The following is a 23,430-nucleotide window of genomic DNA, read 5'->3' as shown; positions in this document are numbered from 1 at the left end:
CACCAATGGCTGCCACAACGGTTTCTCTAGGATGGGTTACACCGACTTTGGGCCTCCCAACCCTTCGCGGTGTCGATCTCGAAACTTTTCCGAATGCGTCTTAGGGCATGACACTGCCATTGCCGATAGCTACGATCCTAGGGAAGGTTAATGACGACCACCACCCGCATGACATCATGTTTTCTTCGGCACCATGGGGCACGTCTCCACGGCAAATTCATTGCTGCAATTTCTAAGGGTGTCGGTAAGGAGGTGAATATCAAGGATGTGTGTGTTCAAAGAATTTGACCACTCTTTAGAGGTAATAATCACATCTCAATGGCTCATATAGAGTTTGAGAATGATAAGTGTAACAAGAGGCAGATCATGACCATGACGTCTGGGAAACTCGCCTTGCATGGCCATTGTGCTCCTGCCCGGGTATTTCAGGTATGCAATGGGTGGAAAGAGAAGGATGATTCATCGCATGGTGTGTGGGCTTGGTTCAGTTTGTATGGCAAAGTCCACATCAAAACCACATGCATGCCATTTTATATCGATCAGTCAATTGTAGGAGTGGCGGATGGTTGATGGGGGCGGCAACATAGGATGTCTTCGATTTTGGTGGTGCTCTTCGAGTATCGAGCTTTGGTGGGTGGGAACCCTAAATCTAACATTTATTGATTGTACCTGACAATAAACTTGCAATGTTTGCAGATTGATCGAACTTCTCGAAGGTGAAAATCCATGATTTGACTTTATGGCTAGATCAGGGGACGATGGGGCTTGCGCATTATTCATTTTTCTTTCTTAGAGGTGTCGATGTTGGAGGAATTTTTTTGAAGTTTTGGTGTTATCTTGGTGATGGTTTATTTAGTTTTTTTTAGATTTGTGTATTTTTAATGTCTCGGCTAGATCTTAGCATTTTATTGTTGGCCAAATGTAATTGATATTCTCTTAGTATTAATATATATTCTCTTTACAAAAAACAAATAATCAAATGGGCAGAACGATGAAACCAGCCAATAGGGTGTTCGGTGTATTTTCTTTTTCTTTCGTGGTAGAAACGATAATTGTTTACCATGTCCAAAAAAAATGTTTACCCGGTCCTTTGGACCCACCAGTCATGCTACCTCTCTCCCCCATGGCGTCGCCACCGCCGCCGGCATCCGCCGCCGCCGCAGCGTCCCACAGCGTGTTCGTATACGGCACCCTGATGTCGGAGGAGGTCATGAGCGTCCTCCTCGGCCGCGTCCCGCCGTCCTCCCCCGCGCTCCTCCCCAACCAGTACGTGCGTGCCCCTCCCGGTCTTCCTCCCCCTCCGCGTCCCACATCGTTATTCTGTTTTGCCGACGCTGATTTGAATCCCGCGTTGCCCTTTCTCGCAGCCAGAGGTTCAGCATCAGGGGGCGCGTCTACCCGGCGATTCTGCCCGTCGACGGCAACGAGGTTTCAGGAAGGGTATGCAGAACGAATCCCTGACATGCTCTGTTTGCAGTACGAGTGCAGAGCAAATGCCAATCTGTTCCTCTGCGTGTGCTGCAGGTGTTCAAGGGAATTACTGATGGCGAGCTCGATGTGCTGGATATATTCGAAGATGAGGAGTATGTGAGAGAAACTGTTGGCGTCTCGTTAACTGTAAGTCCATTCAGCTCAGATTTCCCTGAAGAATGATTGCATCACTGAAGATCCCTGCTCCAGTCTGTAGTAGCCGGGGTGCCCGGGTTGACATTGAAGTGCAAAACTCGATGGAATGTTTGTTATCATTATCCTGATGTTTCTTTTCATGACTGAGCCCCTTGCCTGAAGGAAATACGCTTCTTCTTTTTTGCCTTCTGGGACATAGATACTGCTGCCATAGAGTATTTTTGGTTTATCGTGAGCTAGATCGTGAGAGACTACTTTCTGGTATCTTGGGTATCTTAGTTCCCTGTTTTCAATACACTGTCTTGGATCTGCAGGATTCATCGGAAACAATGCTTGCCTTTGCATACATATGGGGGAATGTGGATGATCCTGATCTCTATGGTGAATGGGATTTTGATGTGAGTACTTTCCTTCATGCTCATCTGAAGTATTCTGGTATTGAATGAAAGCCAAGCACGCACTGCCACAATGGAACTCACCACAGAACAATCTGGTCATTGCATGGGAAGCAAGCTCCTGCGTAAATGGGTTTATTGACTTATTGAACATTCTACCTTCGGTTAATCGACCTAAGACATTTTCTAATTGGATTTTTTGTTATTGAAGAATAAATAACATGACCGATCAACTAGTTCTAACAAAAGCACATGCTTGTATTCATGAAGTTCTGAATATGCAAAAACATGGCATCCCATGGTTACAACTTTGTACTAGATCAGAGTCAATTAATACTGAACGGAGCAAGTAAATTCCTGTGTGATAGGAACTGTTGGCATCATTCGAAAAATCACCTTGGAACTCGGGCAACAGGCAGCCCTTTATTTTTCAAAGTTTCAGAAAAATCTAAACAAAACTTCTAGATGTAGACCCTGAAATACCTTATATTCTAGGATTAACCAAAATGACAAAGTCTGACAGAATTTGGATGTTCGAAAGTATGCACCATTGACTAGTTTAGATGTTAGATTCGTCTTTTTTGTGCAGCCCAAAATAGCTATTTTTGTAAATAATACACATTTTTTTGTTTATTTCTGAAATAATACTCGGTTTTGAGATATTTCAGGAAACCCGAAATTTAAAACTCGGGGTAGAGGAACCCGAAATTTCAAAATCGGGGTAGAGGAACCCGACTAATCCTGTTTCCGCACGTTGGAAAAAGAAAAAGAAGGAATTGGGGTAGAGGAACCCGAAATTTCAGAATTAGGGTAGAGGAACCCGAAATTTCAAAATCGGGGTAGAGTAACCCGAAATATGCGGGAATCTCGGGGTCGCCTAACCCGATTCACTAATATCGGGTTTCTAAAGCCCGATTCTTTCTTTTCCTTTTCTTTCTCCTTTTTCGCCTCTCGCCAAAAGAATGAGTCGGGGTTGCCTGCCCCGATTTTAAGTACTCGGGTTCTGTTACCCCGATATTTAAAAATCGGGTTCAACGAACCAGACGGTGTATTATTCGTGGAAAAACCAAAAAACGAGTATTATTTCTAAAATAAACAAAAAAGTGTATTATTTAAAAAAACGTGCCCCAAAATACTAGGTATTTCGAGTTAGGATTTTTTTCAGATTCGTAGAGTACATAATTTTCTACATCTAGAACTTTTTCTCTTAATTTTTTGGGACCTCAAAATGCAGATTTTTAACTGTTCAAAAAACGGGCTACGTGTAGCCGGAGACCCCAACGCTCGCACTCTGGCATCATTACCTTTTTGTGTTAGTTATCATAGGGAAAACTCAAGTCTTGATACGGTTACTCCAATGTGAACTGCTATAGGCCAAATTTCCTGGTTTCTTATATTTTCTGGGTTATGTTTCTAAGTATCCACTGAAGCATCGACTTTTAATTTTAAAACTAACTTACTACTCCCCCATACTTTGTGCTTTACCTTAGGAATGGAAGAAAGTGCATTTGAAGGATTATCTGACAATGACACAAGATTTCAAGGAGGAATTGGAACAGCTTGAATCGAAGACAGAGGATTGAAGCACCAATCATTGTTCCAGAAGGGTTTATTCACCTGGATTGTTTGTTGTTTGTTCAACCAGCTCTAATCTCAATTGTAAATAAGATCTCTATCGAATCGCCACTAACCCAACAAATAATAGTAGTACTGTTTTGAGTGTAATTTTACCCCTCTGTTTTCTGGACCAGTCAATGCTGCCTCAGCCCCTTGTATGTGAAACAAATTAAACTTGAATTTGATTTGCGTAAGTTGTGTGAGTCATTTTTGCCTGTTTATTCCATGCCTAATGTATACCTACCAGTGGCACCCTTCAACCCTTCTCCTGATCAATGATCAGTTACTTGACCTTCAGTCATTGACTTCAACCAAATAAGACGGAGGGAAAGTCTTACATTTCTACAACATGCTTAAGGGGTATCCTGACAATTATCAACAAACTCATCACATTTCCAGTATGATATGGAAGGGCAACATGTCCATGTCCATTTGTTGGAATGTGAACCAACTTTTCTCAGAAAAAGAACATAGTAATATGCAGAAAACAGTTTTAGTAGTTTGATAAGAAGAAGCAGTATATTCTTTTTGGTACGAGCAGTTTCTATTTGGAGACTGGCGATCTTATCAGCAAGGGCTACAATCCCAACAGTAGTTCGGTCAAATGAACACACTGTCTTCAGATTTGCCTAATCCTCTGTCTCTCATTAACTCTAGGCAAGTATCAATTCTCTTCCGGTCATCCCTACTAGTTTCCCTACTAGTTTCAACTGCTAAAAACTACATATATATCCAAAAGAAAACCTAATCTGAGGAGCATTTCCCCTCACAGCTATAAGCTGGCACATCTACAGTTTCTAGTGGCAACTCTACGTGAATGCACCTCAAAATCAGGTCATTCGAATTGGTCAAAGGGGCCGATGGAAGGGTTTCCAGAGTTCTGGTCATAACGAGGCTTCCAAGCGTTCCCACCTTCTGAGCTGCTGCAAGCCTGGTTGGGAAGGACATTGCTCCCCAAATCACCATCCAAGCTCATCTTTTGCACTTCTTGAGGGGACAGGATCCTAATGCACTTCACACAATTCACAAACTCTCTGCATCATCCACATAAAAAGAAATCAGGGAAACAATCAATAGAATCTTTCATTTATGTGAATATTCATGTTAATATCCTAATACACTAAGCCACTAACACAAACTTGTACGTGTGGAAAGATGACACTGATGCAAACACATTGTTTTCCAGTTTTTCTCTTCACATGTGCATGTTTCCATTATATCAGCATCCTGGATTAACCCTATTTGAGTTTCCTATCTAAACATCTCTATATTTGCCCTTTTGAGAAACTGTACTTGCTTGGATACTATTTGAGACCTGGAAGTTCAGAAATTCATGTAAGCACGGGTAGAAAAACAGATCTACTTACTCCCATGGGTCATCGCCAAGAAGTAGAACATCATCCTCATGATCTGTGTAGACTAGCTTCCAACCTATTCTCTGGCGGTCTTCAAGTTGCCCCTCTATACCAAACATCCGGGCCAAAGCTTGATTCAGCTCTCCATATCCAGAGAACCTACCGATGTCAATAGATCGGCCTACAGCTCCACGTTTGTACACCTGCAAGACATAGATTAAGCTAAGATACAAAAAGGGGGACTCATATAACAGATAAAGCATATTCTCAAGAGACTGGCGCCATATTAAGCATGGCCATACAAGGCTCCAATTTCCAAATGTCTTGCCTTCAATAGATTTTAATACTATATGTGCATATATGTGACCATCTCATTCACAATACATACAACTGATAGATCAATACTGTGTGGTGCATATTCCAAATTGTTGTCCTAACTTATGGACTACGGTGCACCTTCAGTCAGAAGTGCCCCTTATTTTCCAGTAACACCTTGCACTTTAATATTTGGTAGTACAGGAACCACAAAACATATACTGTTTGAAAATCCTACTGTTGAGTGTTGACACTCCATAAGATAAATATGTAACAGAAAAGTATAAACCTTAGTGAATGTACGCATCCTCTGGGGTGGTGGGGCAGGGGGCCAAGAACTTCTGTTTAACAAGGCACCATCATTGATTGCAGAGTCAATGGAATTGAATGCCATATCTGACTGACCAAATGACTGTGAAACCATGGAGGTCGACATCTCTTGACGGGCTTCCTTTGGCATTCGGTAGTTGTTTTCGTCATCAGTTGAGAAATGATTCCGATACTTCACAGAATCTAGTGCATTTTCCAACAAGCCTTCTGTTTCCATCGGGAAGCCTAATGGGCTATCATTGTTCATCCCAAACATGCCACTGCTACTTGGATCCACACCTTGAATTTCTACATCAGGAAGTTCATCTTTGAACATCTGGTGCTGATTGAAGTTAGACGTGGCAAAACCTTGATGCAGAAGTCCATCTGTTTGTGAAGGCCATAAAGAAGTTGCTGATGAAGCTGTTTCCAGGTTGTCAGTTGGCAGCGCATTGCTCATAAAATTTTGAAGACCAGCCACAACATTTGGTAATTTTGAGGTGATCACACTTGGCTTAACACTATTATTCAACTTTGACAATTCCTTGGTCGTTACTGGAGTTGCTGTTGCAGCTTCAATGGAGGTCAGAATCGACATCTGAGCAGTTGACTGTGACACCTTATCTGAGTTCATCTTGCAATGCTCGTTCCTGCCAATGGTTGGCTGCACAAGATGGTTGCCATTAGCTGTGGAAGGGGATGTCGAGCAAGAAGGTATTTCATCTGTAAGTGCAGATCGTGCAGCACTTGGAACTATCATAGAATTTCCAGTTTTTGATATCAGACTGGTCGATGAGATTTGCGGAAAGGCAGCTTCTGGTACATATGTAGATGCAACTTGTTTCTGTAAAGGCTTCTCCTGGTTCTCTTGCTGCATGGGAGGGGGCAGTTCTGTTGTCTGCAATGAAGAAGTTCTGCAGTCCTGTTGAGGCATCACTTGTTGCTGGGAAAGTGAATGCAAATTCGGCAATTGCTGTTGCATGTCTACAAGAAAATTCTGCTGCTCTTGCATTAGTGGTAATCGTGAGAGTGTAACTGTGGGTTGTGACATCAATGATTGTTGTTGTAGTTTGTGTAACAGCTGCAAGTGGAGTTCTTGATCAGATAATTGTGTTTGCTGACTTGCCAGATTAACTAGCTGCCCAGGCAACTTATTTAGCTGCTGCTGCTGTAACTGTTGCTGAAGGAAAAGCTTTTGCTGCTGCAGTTGCAAACTATGGTCTTGTAGTTGATGAGACTGAGACAGCTGTTGGCCACTGGCCGCTTGCTGGTTTTGAGCTGGAGACGGTGATTGTTGTTTTTGTTGTTGTTGTGGCTGCTGCTGCATCTGATTCTGGAGAATTACTTGAGCCTGGACAATATTAGTTTGAGCCTGGCTCAGGGGGATCACTTGGTTACTGGACTGCTGTTGTCTCTGCTGGTCTTGCTTCTGCTCTTGGTGATTCCTGATGGCACCAAGTTGATTCAACGGAAGTGATGTGTTGGACAAATCATTGATAGGTTTCATTTGCTGATGAAGCTTGGGAGGATTAAACTGTATGCTGTTCTGTTGAAGGAGATGGTTCTGCATATATAACTGCCTTGCAATATCGGCAGCGCCAATATTTTGCAGCGCAGGGTTACTTGCAGATCGCAGGTACTCGGACTGCATGGCCGTGCTAGCCAATGAGGAGCTCTGCTGCCGGTTCATGTTCATCCACTGAACCAAGCTCAGCCCAGGTATTGTAGCAGTCTGGGTTTGAGCATCCTTTATGCACACGTCTTCACCAAGCCAAGGCATTGCTCTCTTCAAAAGATTTTCCATCTCAAATGACTCGTCATCTGTTGATTCCAGTTTAAAAGAGTATGAAGCATGAAAATCGTCAGAAATCCTACGGTATGTGATGTAAATTAAGCATATATCATTTCAAATTTTAAGAACTGTAACATCGATTGTGACTGACACATTTTAGTTCAATCTATTGTTAGCAAGACAACGACTAGATTAGCTTAGCTCTTGCCTCTTTGGTGCAGTTCTGATCTCTGTATCCAATGGCATGTTAAGGTATGCAGTCAAGTTAGTGTATATACAACTATGGTGAAGTTCATACGCATAGACTAACAATGCTCAATAAAAAAAAGTATCAGAAGCAGTCAATCTCCATTCAACCAAAGTAGGTTATACACATCACATTGCAGTAAAGATCTTCATTCCCACACATGTAGTTATCATAGTAACTTGAAGAAATTCACTGTATATTTACCATACTAAACACGACGTACCTAATTGCCTAGGGCGCTTCACACCAAAAAATGGCTGGGGGCATATGAAAAAAGGAGCAGCAAGTGGTTCAATCTCCCAGATTGAAACTCTGTTCCTCCTTTCACCTGCTGCCGACTCGTCCCACCCAACCTATCGTAGAGAATCAAATCAGTGAATCGGTAACCAAAATGGACAAAGAGTAACACAGTGCAAGGGCATCAATTTGGACGGTGTTCTTGAATCCAACCTGTAAGCTGCGCCACTGGGAATTTTTCCATCTCACTGGGTCTAGATCACTTATTCCTGTTATCGTACCCATGTACCTGAAAATATTAGATAATTTAGTTAGGTAATTTGCTACTGGTGACATACCAATGAATAGAAATGTTTATGTTTGAAATTGGAAAATAAAATGCATGAATTGTCAGCAAACTTGGAACTTGAAAGATAAAGAGTTTGTACAGGAAATTTGGCATACCGTCTTGTTCCCAACTCTTCGGTCTCGCACATCATGCGAAAGCGCATCCCTAAAGAGATCTGATTACTATACATTGCCTTCTGGTATTTGGCGAATGGGATAACAAATTCAGTAGGACTGGCCCTGAAAGTCCATAGTTGAAAACATAATTTTAGCTGCTAGTACTGAATTGACATAGAATCTAGTAGGTAGATGTTGAAACTAAACCATAGATTTAGAGACTCACCTAGGATTGTAAAATATGGTAAATGGGCTGGTGTTGGCAGAGGCATGTGCAGCTGCAGCAAGGACCCCAATGTGCATACTGTCGCTTGAAAGTACCGAAGACGATATGTTTGTGGGTTGTCGGTTAGCACGCCTGATTCCCAGTAGAAGTTGATGTTTTTCATCCCTGGAAGGTCAAACAAAAGGAACTGTGGCATTTACTTTTCCAACTCTATCTGCAGTTGAAGTTTGAGATTCTAGGAACAACGGGATAACTTTTACAAGATAGAGGAAGAATGAGAATTTACCTAACAAATATGACAGAATCACCAGCAAATAGCTTCTTGCCACTCACAAAGAGGCTCCAACCAGTTGTAAGTAAATGTCTTTTGGGCTGGCCTGATTATTACAAAGCGCGATAGTATTAGCAAAACTCTTATTTTACTCAATAGACTTTCAGCAGAAGAGAGCTCTACTCAATGTACAACATCTTCCGTACCTCGAAATATATGACGGAATGTCCACACATTGTCATGTATATCTCTGGCTTGGATTTCTTGACACGGAGGTTGCAAAGAGAAGTCCTAGAGCACAAAGTACCAAAATCAAAATGGTGCGTTAAAAAATGGTGAACGATTTTTATGGCGGAGATAAACTTGGAAACCTGATGTCTGCTTACCAGGGCAGGGAATATCTTCTCCGCGGCACGGCGAGGCACGGAGAAGCCTCCATGTGTGCTTGTGTCACTTGCGGTGAGCGTCTTACAGAAGAACTCCATCTGTGGCCTGGCTTGCCTTAGTGCAAGCTCCGACAGCTGCAATGCCTCTTTTGCATACTAATAAACACAAAGCAAGACAGGGATTAGGGTACTGGACCATACAGAGAAATTTTGGGAAAGCTGCTAATTTTTGGATGCTTACTGTATTTACAGGCTGAAGAGTCATCTGTGCATATACCTCATCAGTATCTGGGTCCGCCTGAAGAATTAAGAGAGACAATCTTTCAGAAATTGTGATCACAAGCGCACTATGTCAGGAAATATGGAGGACGAGCTGTAGATTACTTGCAAAGTAACACTGTGTAGGAGACATATCAACTTTGAAGGAAGATTGGGGTAGCTTGGTACGTGTGCTTCCACATCCTTTTGCATAGAAGCTGCAACCTGAATCAGAAGAAAAGGAAATGTTATAATTAAAGAAAGAGTTTTCCAAAATAGACCTAGCTGCTTTCTGTACACGTACGCTGTCAGGCTACTCATCATACATTGCTAACTTTGCATTGAAAAATAAGAATTATTTCATGGACTGATTAAGGAAGTACAAGCATTCAAACATGCTCCCCTTTATATGCCAACTTTCTGTAGTTTTCCTTAAAATATGAAGTGAAAAGTATTCTGCAATCCAGAAAGTGCTAAGTTCATGAGTGAACTCCTTTTAGATAAACTCTGCATAAGTACAGTGACAAAGTGTTCCTCCCACACATCATCATGGGCAACACAACCAGCCCCACATGCACCAAAAAAAACTACAGTAATACTTTTATTTCTAGCGATTTTTAGATTTTTGGATTCAGAAATGATCCTTTCAGAATCAACTGAGAACACCACACAACATTATTTGATAATCTTTCTCAGAGGAAAGCTGTCTCAGTGCAAAATCCGTGGAAGGTATAACAGAAATCAGGACCATAAATGCAAAAAATAGAAAGCTATAGATGCTTGTCGCATACCAAACTTGATAACAAGAAAACAGTACAACACACAACAACCGAAAACCAACAGAAAGAAAGGAAGGAAGTAGGCCCAAAGCTCCAACCACCTTGGCAATAACCCAGGATTACTGGCTTTGAGAAAACAAGTAGCAAGCAAGTACAATCCAATCACAAGTACAGAACTACTGAAAATGCAATATATCCGTGATAGCAACTTTTAGTGTTTGGAAGAGCATGCTAAGAACCCTCTTGAACTTAAGAATTCCTCCCATGGTAGATCAGACCAAAGATTAATTAAAAAACCAAACTTTTACTACTTTTTTGACATAGCCAGGAATCAATCTTTAGTGTCACAAAAAACGGGAGAAGAACCATGAGCAGCATACACTACTGTAGAAATGGCACTCTATGATGAACACTCACCTGCTCGCTGTGGCCCTGGGGGAAGTAGACGACGAGGCTGCCCACCGGCGGCAGCGACACCAGCGGGCCCGCGCAGGCGTGCCAGAGCTCCCCGTTGATCGCCGGCGCCTTCCGCTCCCCTGCGACCACCCACCGCCGCGTCAGCGACCGAACGCCAAGAAAATATATCTAGCTGTCCTTCCGCCGGCGACGGACGGGGACCGGAAATGCGCGGAAGTATGAAAGAAGTACCTTCGCACGGGATGGCGGCGGCGGAGCTCGCCGGCGACTGCGCCATGGCTGCTTCTTCACGCGGAAGCTATGGCTTCAGTCGCCTCCGCGCATGACGGAGGAGCGCGCGCGGCGCCGGGACCTGGCCACCTGCTGGCCGTGCCGTGGCGACGGCGCTAGCTATGAACGAGCGGCGGCGCCTCTGTCCCGACAAGCTTGACGAGGAGCAGCAGCAGCAGCACGAAGTCCAAGGACCCTAGAGAGAGAAAGAGGAGCTAGAGAGAGAGAGAGGGGGAGAGGGGTGGGAGTTGTGAGCTGAGCTCTCTGGGCTTTCTTGGCTTGCTGTCGCTGGTTGGTGCGTCGTGTGTGCTGCTGCCTGTCGGGAGTTAAAAACCAGACGCTTCTGCGCGACCTCCCTCTCTCTCCTGGATTCGGAGGTGAGAGAAAGCACAGTGGACCTCCGAGCGAGCTCAGCTTGCGTCTTTCCGGGAGCCATTTCGTCCTTTTCTAGCGTTTAACAAATTGTTTCTTTTTTCTGTCGAAAAATAAATTATTCCTCTTTTTAAAAAGAAAATAATACTTCCTCGAATTTCAGGAAGAAAATCACTTGCAAAAAGAATTTGAAGAGAATTGTTGCAGGACATGTGCGTTGAGAGACAAGCTATAGCTTGTATAAGGCGAATGCAGGTTTTGTTATATTCTTGTCAGTTTTGGAAACATTGTGGTAAGTTTTTGGTACATCTTTTGTGAAATCTAGTTCAAGAGGCACATCACCTCCACTAACCTTCGGTGAAACTTTTTTGAAGCATTCAAGTGTCAATCATAATGTATGATTTTTGAAGGGGTTTCCGTAAAACTTACATGTTCACTGAACTTGCTCTTTTGCTAAGAAACTATGTCCGAGTCAACCGGCCAAACATCTGGCTAGTCCTGCTAAACAAGCCACCTTGGACGTCATCCCATGCTGCTAAAATAATACTAGAGCTACGACTAATTATCTGTTTACTCCTGTCTAAGCTAGAAAGAACAAGCTAGTAGTAGGATATACTAACGCCCCCACATGGAATTTTCAGGGATATTCACTCCCCGTGCATAACCCAAGAAAGGAGGGAGGAAGAGCACCGAAGTCTTCGACTCAAGGTTTTTATACACACTGGTCGATGGCACTACGACTAAATTATCCATGCAGCCGGTAGGCCGGTACTGTAAGTAACCTAATAATTATACTAACCCTGCACCAAAAACATACATAACACACCTTATTCTTCCTCTTTCTGAAAGGGGAGGCATGCTTGATAGATTAGTGCTCACTCGAAACATAGTGCACATTATTAGTTTTGTATCATGAAGTCAAACTCAGTACAGTTTGATCAAGTTTAAAGAAAAAAATATTCATATATGCTATGCCAAAATAAGTACTCCGTACCATATTATATTTCATGATTGAACTAACGATGCTGATTTAGTATTGCAAATGTTGAGATCGTATTCATAAATTTAGTGAAAAGTTGTAGTTTCACTTATGATTGAACTAGTACCACCACCTTTTGAAATGAAGCCAGTATAGTTTGGTAATTGCACGATATTACTTCCTAAGTCGATGTAGAATTTTTAATACATTGATTTAAAAACATGCATTTTGATCTTACTATCTAAACTCCCAAAATACATGTTTTTTCTAATAAATAGTGGACATAGTGTTTCAGCTCCTGAGGTCATTTGCTCCTAATGGAAAAAAATAAAATAGGAAAATGATAAATAAAATTATAAACATCTGAAGTTTTCGTACAATAAACACTCACACGAAAATTCTTCAAGAGAAGACATATGTAATGCTCTATGCAAAATATCTCAGTGTTGTAAACAACAAATTTAAATGCTTTAAGCCCACCGATTATTTTTGCACGACCACACACACACACATGTCATTTCCTTGCAAAATATTGGCTGCAGTATAGCATCAATTAAAAAAACAAGATTGTTTTAATTTTTTTGCTATTTTTTTCATTTCTATTCGAGCACTACGAGCTTGGTTTCACATGTGAATTTTCATGAAAATAACACTACTCTTACCACACATCGATGAATACATGAAAAGGATTTTTTTTAAAAAAAAATCTGATTTCAACCGAAGATCGGTTACTTTGAGACGTATGCAAACCTAACAGATCACATGTACAAGTTCGGTGAAAATCATACGAATACAAGAATAACCGACCGAACACGTACGTATATAATTAATTTATCTGTGGGAGCAGAACTGTGTTCATCAGTCTTAGAGAGAGAGAGAGACAATGTGCAACACTGCTATACGATGCTAGCTGGACACGATCTTGCAGTTAGCTAACCATCCAAAATTAGTTGGGATGTCCAAGTTAATCACACGGCAACTAACTTATCCAACTGGCACGTACACTACGTACCAGCTGCTAGTTTGCGCGTGTCCGTACACCATCAGCAACCGCCATTTTCCTCTGTGCCTACGACGGCGATAACAGTGTTGGATTGACTAAACACGTGTATTATGGGGTTCGTACGTATTGCCAGTTGGTTAAACGAACCGGGCCATCGGTATATGCCTGCATTCATGCATGGGAAATGGTATGCATGGTTGGAGGTTAGGCCCAAAATAGCCATTCGGAAAGCTTTTAGGAGTTGATCTAGTACTTCTCACTCTGTTTTTATACACCAAATGTATGTAATATGAAATATATTTTATGATGATTCTAAATATATTGATCTTATAGTATTACACTACATATTTTTACATATTTGGTCAAACCTTTCACTGTTTGACTTCGACTAAACCAGGAACATGGGTACTTAAAAGGTAGAGGGAGTAGCTAACTATAAGTGTCTTCTAAAACATATATTTGGTGATTGGTCAGCTTGGTCCTCTCGCTCCCACATGCCTCCCTCGCACGACATCCCGCCTCCCCGCTCTCTCTCTCTCTCTAGTCTCCTTTGTATGCATCTTTTATGCCCTCCTCCTCCCACAAAACAAGCCACACTAGATCATCTCATCACAAGCCCTCGTTAGGTCATCATTTGTCTTCCTTGGCACCATCCTCTACCTCCGGTTGGTGCTCATGTCGTGGACAAATGACCTAATGATGAAGCTTGATTTCATGCCCCTCTCCCCCAGCTGAGAATGGGATAGCGACGCAGTGAATCCGAGGTCGCCCGATCTGGTCACCTGTGGTAGCATCTCAAGTGTGTACACTTACATCGTAAGGTTATTGGCACATTGGTGGTGTGCATGGTTGGTCGAGTCGGCATCACCTATGTGCATAGAGCTTGTGAAGCAAGTTTTGTCAACGTCGACACGGGGGTGAGGTATTGGGATAGAGTCACGGCCAAACATTCCACATTTCTCTCTCGTCCTCAGTCGCATGGATGCTCATCTTCTACATAGCCTTCAGGTTGCATATCCCTTGGGTTCTCTCACTTTCAACTGTGACACGATGACTTGGACAAAAAAAGCACACAACATCCTGGCTACATGCCTCGTCACCCTAGACCATTTAGAAACGACATGCCTCTTTGGCTGAAAGTGCACGCATTCGACATAATCTCAGGCACTCCATGGTGTGTAAGCAAATCGCTAGCGTCTCGGCTTCGATTATGAACTATATATGAATAAAACATTTACATGAAGCAGTGATTTTTTGTTATAAATTGTTTGTTGAGATGATAAATACATTTTGCTTGTTGAGATTTGAGGTAAGGGCATCTCCAGCGGCGCGACGCATTTCGGACGCCCAAAAGTGGTCGCGAGCTTCCGTTTGCGTCGCCCCGCGGAGATATTTTGTCCGCGCGTCTGTTTGCGTCTGGGTGTGCTTCCACCGGGGCGACCCATTTTTTGAATTGCAACATAGTTAAAAACTTTTAAAGCAGTACTGAATGCATAAAAACTATAGAAAGTAGATCTATAGGCCTAGTCTACTTGCTTCCTGACGGGCCGGCACCGTCGTTGCGTCGCTCCGTCGCCTGCTTCTCGGCCGCCTCCCGCGCGGCCGCTATGGCTTGGTGCGCCGCCGCGTCCTCTTGCGGTGCTCGCTCCAGCCTCGCGTTGGCGGCGTCGTCCTTCAGCGTCTCGAAAGACTCGACGATGGCCCTCTGCTCCGCCGCCTTCTCCTCCGGCGTAGGCGCATCAAGGTCATCGGAGGACCAAGAAATCTCCGAGTCAGAGTCCTCTGCTGCAGCGGCGGCCGCCAGCCTGCGCTGTTCCAGCTCGGCGTCGATAGCCGCATGGAGGGCCAGGGCCGCGGCGTCCCTGACCGGGTGGAGGAGGTTGGTGCTGTCGTCGGAGTCGAACCCATCGTCGGAGCTCGAGGCCGGGGGAGGTGGAGTGGGAGGTGAAGGTGGAGGTGGAGGCGCGGCAGCCTGGCCGCGTTCGGCGCTGCTCATGGTGGATCTGCTAGGGCTGAGCAGAAGCGGCGCTACGGCAGCGGCGGCTAGGGTTTAGTGGGGACGAGATGAGATGCTCGCGCCCCTGTTTATATAGGTCGGAGACAGGGCGACGGCCGCGCCACGCGGGGCATCGCCATTACTACGAGCGGCACGCGAGGCTTCGCCATTAGCGCGGCCGCAGACTGCCGAAGCGACGCCTCGGTGCCAGTATGCGGCGGAGAAGACGCATCGACCGCTGCGCACGCTCGCGGAAGCCGAGGCACGCGCATAACGCGACCCCCGCAAAGGCTGCAGCGCGCCGCCCGGAAGTAATGCCGCGGAAGACGAAGCAGTTGTGCCGCTGCCAGGCAGGCCCGTGCGAGGACCGAGCGGACATTTTGCGCGTCCGCGCAGCGTCCGCCGAGACGCAAACCTGACGCAAATTTGGGCCAGATTTGCGTCTCCGCAGACGGCCCGGTCACTTTGCGTCGCGCCGCTGGAGGTGGTGCACGACGCATTTCCGGTCACGGCGGACACAAACGGTCGCTCAGCGTCCGTTTGCGTCGCGCCGCTGAAGATGCCCTAAGACTAAAATGAACAAGTTGAGGCAAATTTTGGCAAGCCAACAGACGAAGCAAAGACAGAGCACCAAACAAATGGAAGTGGTTTAAGCATTTCTCAATGTTGCATACATTGTTTCGACTTGCTAGAATCTCGTTTTCTATTTGCCGCAAACACACAAATGATATGTTGCGATGACTCTGGGTATGTGATGCAAACGTACATTCTTGTTGCAACCTTTTTTGCATTGTTGCAGATGTTTTTCTTCCATGTTGCGCACGCGTAAAGGTGTTCGGCTGCGACGTAGATGGGGATTTGTTGCATAAAACACTTTTTCTGTTGCATGCTTGTTTTTAAACACTTCATTGTTCTTTTTTTTTCCTATTTACACATTTGAGGGTTGTTTTGAGTATGTTGTAAACGTAGAAACAAAAGTTTTGTGCGGGTGAGGGCTATGTCGTAATGTTCCATTTCAAAATATATATCACTTGTACGAGAGATCGAACGTGAGGAAGGTGGATGACCAGGGACGACCTCCACCCTGTCAAGGCTAGCAACGAGTGTTCATACGCACTTTGCATCATATCTTGGAGATAAAATAAAATTGATTGTCATTCAACTATGGAGTGATGTACACGAAAAAAATTGGATGAATTTCTTTCGTTTGATTTTCTCAAACACACAATAAGAACTTTACACATTTTAATAGCAGGAAGGATCCATTGTTTACAGACTGATTCACCACGATATTCACACGGCCATTCATTAATTCAGAAGGTCCAAAAAATTAAGTGAGCTCGAGACGGTGAGAATGCTAGAAAATGATTCGTAGGGGACATGGGTAGCAGACATGTATGCCGGGCTCGCAGGGGACACCCGGCCTTCCTTTTCGGCTTTTCACCGCCACCTCTTTTCAGTTTTCACCGTCTCTCTCATCCGCGCGAGGCAGCAGTGCGACCTGCGTCATCACGCGTGGAGCTCGGCTTCCGAGGCGCGCCATGAGCCCTGCGGACCATGCCTGGCCTGTTCTAGCTCGGGACTCGCGCTAATTAAGCCATGGACAAGCATGCGTCGTCGCAGGGGAGAAGAGAACAAACTGTCCAAAGAGGCACAGATGTCGTATTTGAGCAAGAAATCGCATGCTACTGGTGCGTGAGCTGAATGCCAATGGGGTTTCGAGCACGTGATGGAGCGTAAACTGCAAGGAGAAAGCGACTGGCCGATGATCAAGATTGAACGGCCCATTAAGCCGTCGCGTACGGTGGCATTTAGTTTAGCGTCATGGTCCACAGTGTTGGAGAAAACCACGTACTACTACGTAATTCGATAAGTGTAGTACTACTGGCCATAGTGCTAGTATCTTAGGTAGTATCATGCATCTTAGGCCCACAAAAATGCTGATGTGGCATCTAATTAATGAGGAGAGACAAGATTAGAGTAACATAGGTGGATCATCAGTATCATAAGCAAGACGTTACGAGAAAAGCTAATGCTAAATAGATCTTGTACACACATTTTGTATTGGGATTCTACAAAACAATAAATATAGAAGATTATGATACTACTTTATAATACCACCCACTATAGTGATAGTATCATAGACAAGTATCATATGCATGATACTACAATATGATACTATGCACTATGACCAGCCTAAGGATCAAAGTGGAGAACCTAATCTAAATTTAGAATTTTCAACAATACTACTCTTAATTATGGTTTTGGTCTTTTTTTTTTTTGCCTCTGTGTCAATAGAGATGTGTCATCGTTTGCCTTTGGTCGTTCTTTCGACGACGATATCTCCTTCACGTACGATGTCAATAGTGGTGTCAGAAGATTAAGGTATCTACGCTTGGCTGCCTCCAGAACATTAGAAGATTGTGCCATGAAAGCAGACCTTGAATATTTGCTTCTTTCTTTCAGATTTTATTTTGTAACTGTTGACGAGAGCTCATGTATCGCTACCATTACTATTTGCTACTACCTTTGTTTTAATGAATAAGGTGCACGTGTATTCAAGACGAGCTTTGGCTGAAAAAATTGAGCAACAAAATCTTACTTATACTGTACGTAATAGTATTAAAAACACTTTCTAACGATTTATACCAGCAATCTTTATGAATTTGAAGAACTTTTGGTAAAAAAAACACGAAAAACAAAGACGTCTTATTCATTGGAAAGAAGGGAGTACTATTATAATTATATGTGGTATTGATTGTCAAGAAAAATGCAAAAATCCAAGCGGTTGTGTGGTGCGATAAAAAGATATAGGAGTAATTTAGAAGAAAATTATAATTCACTATCCTCCACATATGGAAGTAACGTGAGCTAGAACACCATATGCCACATGCACTTTAGCAAGGATATACGCCTCTCCGGTGTTGCTAGTGAGTAGCTAGTATCCTCCATTCAGTACTCCCTCGTCCCTATTTAGATGGCACCCTCACCTCGCTCTATGTGATCCAACTTTGATCATCAATTTACTAGATCATATTTGAGAAAATTATCATAAAAGTATCATTTACTCAAAAAAAATTCAAGTATGGATTCAAAGGTATATTTTTTGTAGCACATAACCTACATTTTGGTGCTAAATTGAAGGGCTTAAATTTGAACCTCGAAGCACATGTGTTTCTCCGTATTAGTGTTTATCACAGGGATGGCAATGGAGCGGGTTTGGACGGATATACCAAAACCAGATCCATGCCCAAATCCATCAGCCTCGCTTTGCCCCGCCCACGAAAGTATCCATGGGCATGGTTGTCGCTCCAAATCCAAATCCGCCGGATATTCAGGTATCCATGGATATCCATGTGTTTACGCACTATGTACGTCAACATAAAATATTTGAGCATGACAACAACACTTTTTTAGCATTTCTATAATATTTTTTTAGCATTTCAACAATAGTTATGTGGGCAATGAATAGGAGGAGGCGGAAGGGAGATGGGATGAGAGCAAGCCCGCTACCTGCCGGTGCGTCTCCTAGGCGGAGGAGACCCAAACTTACAGAGAGATGGAAGGGATGGCCGCCGACCAAGCCCTCCGAGAGGGGGAGGCCATGAAAGAACTGGTAATCGAGGTTACATCTTGGTTTAGCGGTCCTTTGGTTATTTTGGCCTCAATAGAGGGGCAGCTAGGCCTAGGTAAGTAAAATCCCGTGTCTCACTGATATGTGGGACCCACATGTCAGCTGGATATCTATTGGATATCCATGGGGAAAAACCTCTACCCATGCCCACCTCATGAGTTATCGGATATCCGCCCCATGAAATCCATGGGCATAATCAACCCTCCATATCCATGCCCGTTGGGTCAGATATCCGTGGATACCCGGATCCGTGGATAAAATTGCCATCCATAGTTTATCATCATGTTAAAGAATACTCCCTCCGTTCACAAATAAGTGCATATGTTGGTTTTCTAAGATAAATTATAAAATAAAGTAAAAAATACATTGAAAAGATGCAAATCTATATCTCACTCTTCTTTACTTCTTCCACCTCCAATAAGCTAAGTGCAGGTAGAAAACAAGAAGAATACTCCCTCCATCCTCAAATAAGTGGACATATAGCCTTAAATTTCGTCAACAAAAGAGTGTACCTCAATCTTCCCAATGCACATTAAAGTAGCAAAACTTGATTCTCTTTCATTGCACGAAAATCAAACCCAATAATATTTAGCATATATTCTCCTTGTTTTCTACATGCACTTAGCTTATTGGAGGTGGAATAATTAATGAGAACTGAGATGCTGGTTTGCATCTTTCCAATGTAATTTTCACCCCACTTCATAATTTATCTTAGAAAACTCGCATGTTGTGTACAGAGGGAGTATGTGCTAAATGTCATTCGATTTGATTTCCGTCCGATTTGTAGTATTTTAATATGTATTGGGAAGATAGAAATACACTATTTTATGGACAAAATTTAGAGCTAAATATCCACTTATTTGAGGATAGAAGGAGTAGCAAACTATGCAAACTATTCTCCCCTCTATCCCTCAATAAGATCAATCCCCTGTGCTTTTTAGCCGTTAGCATGGTATCATAGCCAGACTGCTACATTGACGTGTATCCCTTTAATTTGTGTATATTTTGTTCGACTCAAGAACATCGATTTACATGGCAGTGATCCCTCTTTGAAGACATTATCTTGGAGTGTTGTGGTTTTGTGTTGGATCATGTCAAGTTTGCCCACTGGATTTGGCCTTAGATAATACTCCATTGAAGACATTATCTTGGAGTATGTTAGTTGTAGTAAATGATGGAGAATATGGCCGTATGAAGATAATCTGCAAGAAAATGGTCTTAAGTTTTCTTAACTTGAGGCTGGTCTATTCATATTTATGCTTGACATCATTTTAATAAAATAATGCTTGTGTCATGGCCTTTCGTTCCGATTTTTTTTAATGCAAGGTGTTTTTAAGAAAATGGTCTTAAAGAAATCTCCATTTGCTAGAGTAAATTTATGGGAGCGCTTAGAGATCAGTCGCTTGAGACTTAATAAGTCTTAGTCGCTGACATCAGTAGCTTATTAAACAGTGTACTACTTTAGTTTTAGCGTCCAGTTTTGTGTGTTCACATTTTTCAGTACAAAAATAATAATTTGTGCAATCATTTATGACATAAGAAATATCTGAGTAGCAATTTACATGTAACTGGAAAAGATCCAGTTGCAACCCACATGTAAGTGAAAATTCTTAGTTGTGATGCATGCGTAATTGGAAAAATTCCAGTTGCAACCCACATGTATGTGGAAATTCTTAGTTGCAACATATGCGTAATTGGAAAATTCTCAGTTGCAACGCTCATGCAATTGGGAAAAAAAATATCAATTGCAACCCACATGTAAGTGGAAATTCTTAGTTACGACCCAGGTGTAACTAGAAAATCTCAGTTGCAACCCACATGTATGTGGAAATTATTAGTTGCAACATATGCGCAACTGGAAAAATCTCAGTTGCAACGCTCATGCAATAATTGGAAAACAAAATCAGTTGCAACGCACGTGTAACCGAAAATAGTTTCAGTTGCAACCCACATGCAACTGGAAATATGTCGTTTGCAACACACACATAATTGAAATGCGCGACGTAAGCGGTTTCATGGGAGAGAAAAAGACTTGTAGATAGGAACCGTCACCACGAGTCCACTCCGCGAGGCCCGTAAAAAACAAGTCAGCCAGCTTATGCGTCGGGCCTACAACAACACAAATACACAGAAAACAGCTCAAAAAGTCAGAGCACAAAATACGAATCTTCCAGCAAATCCGTAAATTTATTTAGGCTCAAACTAAACACCGTTTATACCGTTTAGCGCGTGACCCGGCATGAGAAGAGCCTAGCCTGGACCAGGACCACTGAAGGCAGGGCATATCCGTACGCGGCGCAGCCGATAAACCAGAGCAATGAAGTTACCAGTTAGCACGAGAGTAGTTACTGCAGGGAGGGAGCAAGCAGCACATCTGCGGATTTGGCTTGTCCCCTGTCCCCGAGACACGCCTGCGCCCTCTTTCTTCCACGGAGCAGTCATATGTTCCACATTCACAACCAACGAACGCAAGGACGGACAACGCCTCGCCTGGTCACCCAAGTGCCGCTCGATCGACACCGCCGCAGCAGCATGCAGCTGCCAATGCTAATAGTATGAACTATGAAGTTGCAGCGTACGGCTACTGCTTGTATCGTGTACGGACGCGTGGAGCAGGAAAAAATGTTTTCAGGTGCGAAGAAAATCATGCAATATCTTGTCTTTCAAAACCAACACATTTGATTTGATTGGGCCTACTTGGTTCAAACGAAAAAAAAAAATCATATGCATGATTGTTAACATATAGTAATCCCTCCATTCCGCATTAGTTGTTGTTGCTTTAGTACAAAATTTAATACCGTGTACGAAATCAGCGACAACCAATATGAAACGGTGAACACGGTTAGTAGCGAGCAATGTTTCCATAATTTAGACGGGATACTTGCTGATGATGATGTAGATGTACCTTGGTTATATATACTGCACAACATGAAGGTTGCTTGATATAGCTCATAACATGTCCCCTCCTCACTTTTTCGCACGTACGTGAATATTTGTAAAGTCGCCATATTTCAAATATTACTATTTAGTGTATGATATACTTAGGTTCCCAAATATGTTGTACGAACTTTGAAAAGGTGGTGGGAAGAAATAGCCATTTAAGATATTTATCGATGTATGGATCGAAGCCTGTGTTATTTACAAACGAAGCGAGCGAGTGAGTTTTTGTAAGAGCGCGTACCATAAATTTCCCACCTTAATGATATCATGTATTTTTCTTTTGTGATAGATTAGACTATGTATAAGTGTTTGAATGAGAATGAAATGAATGTGATATGTTGTTTCAAAGATACCTGAGTGAAAGTGAAATTTATCATTTCTACTTTTGCTTGGCTTGGGCCAACACAAAGCGAATAAATCCCTTGCCTTGACCCTTGCATTGTACACAACAAACATTAGCATTAACAATAAAGTGATATTTGATACAAATTTTCTCCGAAAGTAAAAAAACTATGATATGAGAACCATCCATTGGTTGCATGGTGAATAAGGTGATTGTACCACAACCCATTGTTGATCAAACTCTCGGCTCGATGTAACGTGTTTCTGATTAAAGCGCCTGTGGATACCGAGATGTCTTTGGTGATTTCGTCCATTCAAAGCTTCAAGATTTATTTATTTATTTATTTAAAAAATGGAGACAAAAACTTTACATCATCCATTAATTAAGAAGAGAGTGTCCAATTTTTAGAGAAAATTGACCGAAAACCTACAACAAGACCAAGGCCACACAAAACACCCCACAATCACAACCAAGCCTAACAAAAATTCAAACAACACGGTACCCACACTAGCTAACACAAAGGACCACATGACGACACAAGCAAACTCCAAACACGACAATCCAACGCGCCAACAAAGGCATGCCATGACATTGGTGGCACCCATCAATCAACTGCGGATGTAAGGTAGGTAGACTTCAAGATTTAGGTAGGCTAGTATGAATGTGCGAGCGCGCGCACGTACATCTAGATTTCTTGACGTTAGAGCATCTCCAGCCGTCCCCAGACGAGACCCCTGGTAGCCTTTTTTCATCCGGACGGCGTTATTCGGTCCAGTCGCGTCCCCGGATCGTCGTTTTCGCCCGAATTTGGGCTTTCATCCATCCAAAGAGCCCAAGCCATCCCCGACCTCCAGAGGCGCGGTCCGGGACTCCGGACGAAACAAAAACGCATGAAACGTCAAGCGGGCCCGCGTTGTCGGCCACAGAAAGGGTAGTTCTCTCCATTTATTTCGTTTTCCCTCCAAAATGCGTCGCATATACCCATTTTCCCCGCCGAATTTCGGAGGAGCTACCGCCATTCCCCCATAGTTGCAGCTCCTCTTCCCATCCACCACCATGCCGCCGAAGAAGATCAGCGACGACGGCGCGCCGAAGGCGAGGAAGCCGCGAGCGCCGAAAGAGAGGCCGCCGGGCTGGACAAATGCAAGGTGGGCAGCGGATGTGGAGCGGCGGCGGACCGAAATTCGCGGCAGGGCGGAGAGGGAGAAGAACCACGCGG

The 23,430-nt window shown here is 43.3% G+C and overlaps 2 protein-coding genes across 2 annotated transcripts; one reads left to right on the top strand and one right to left on the bottom strand.

Annotated features, from left to right (window-relative positions):
• Positions 1-1,123: 1,123 nt before the first annotated feature.
• On the top strand, positions 1,124-3,716 carry LOC124685988 (AIG2-like protein D). Its single transcript, XM_047220005.1, has 5 exons — positions 1,124-1,266; positions 1,368-1,440; positions 1,525-1,617; positions 1,941-2,024; positions 3,512-3,716. Exons 1-5 carry the CDS (start codon positions 1,124-1,126, stop codon positions 3,602-3,604), a joined length of 486 nt encoding a protein of 161 aa, XP_047075961.1. The 3' UTR covers positions 3,605-3,716.
• Positions 3,717-4,338: 622 nt separating this feature from the next.
• On the bottom strand, positions 4,339-10,981 carry LOC124691320 (auxin response factor 5-like). Its single transcript, XM_047224594.1, has 14 exons — positions 10,906-10,981; positions 10,675-10,793; positions 9,605-9,703; positions 9,462-9,518; positions 9,221-9,376; positions 9,041-9,125; positions 8,850-8,940; positions 8,564-8,728; positions 8,338-8,460; positions 8,107-8,182; positions 7,880-8,009; positions 5,598-7,438; positions 5,006-5,196; positions 4,339-4,672 (listed from the first exon to the last, which is right to left on the bottom strand). Exons 1-14 carry the CDS (start codon positions 10,949-10,951, stop codon positions 4,474-4,476), a joined length of 3,378 nt encoding a protein of 1,125 aa, XP_047080550.1. The 5' UTR covers positions 10,952-10,981; the 3' UTR covers positions 4,339-4,473.
• Between the last annotated feature and the right edge of the window lie 12,449 nt (positions 10,982-23,430).

The sequence above is a fragment of the Lolium rigidum genome, chromosome 2, assembly GCF_022539505.1.
Source record: "Lolium rigidum isolate FL_2022 chromosome 2, APGP_CSIRO_Lrig_0.1, whole genome shotgun sequence".
Taxonomy (NCBI): domain Eukaryota; kingdom Viridiplantae; phylum Streptophyta; class Magnoliopsida; order Poales; family Poaceae; genus Lolium; species Lolium rigidum.
This window is presented reverse-complemented; position numbering and strand designations above follow the sequence as displayed.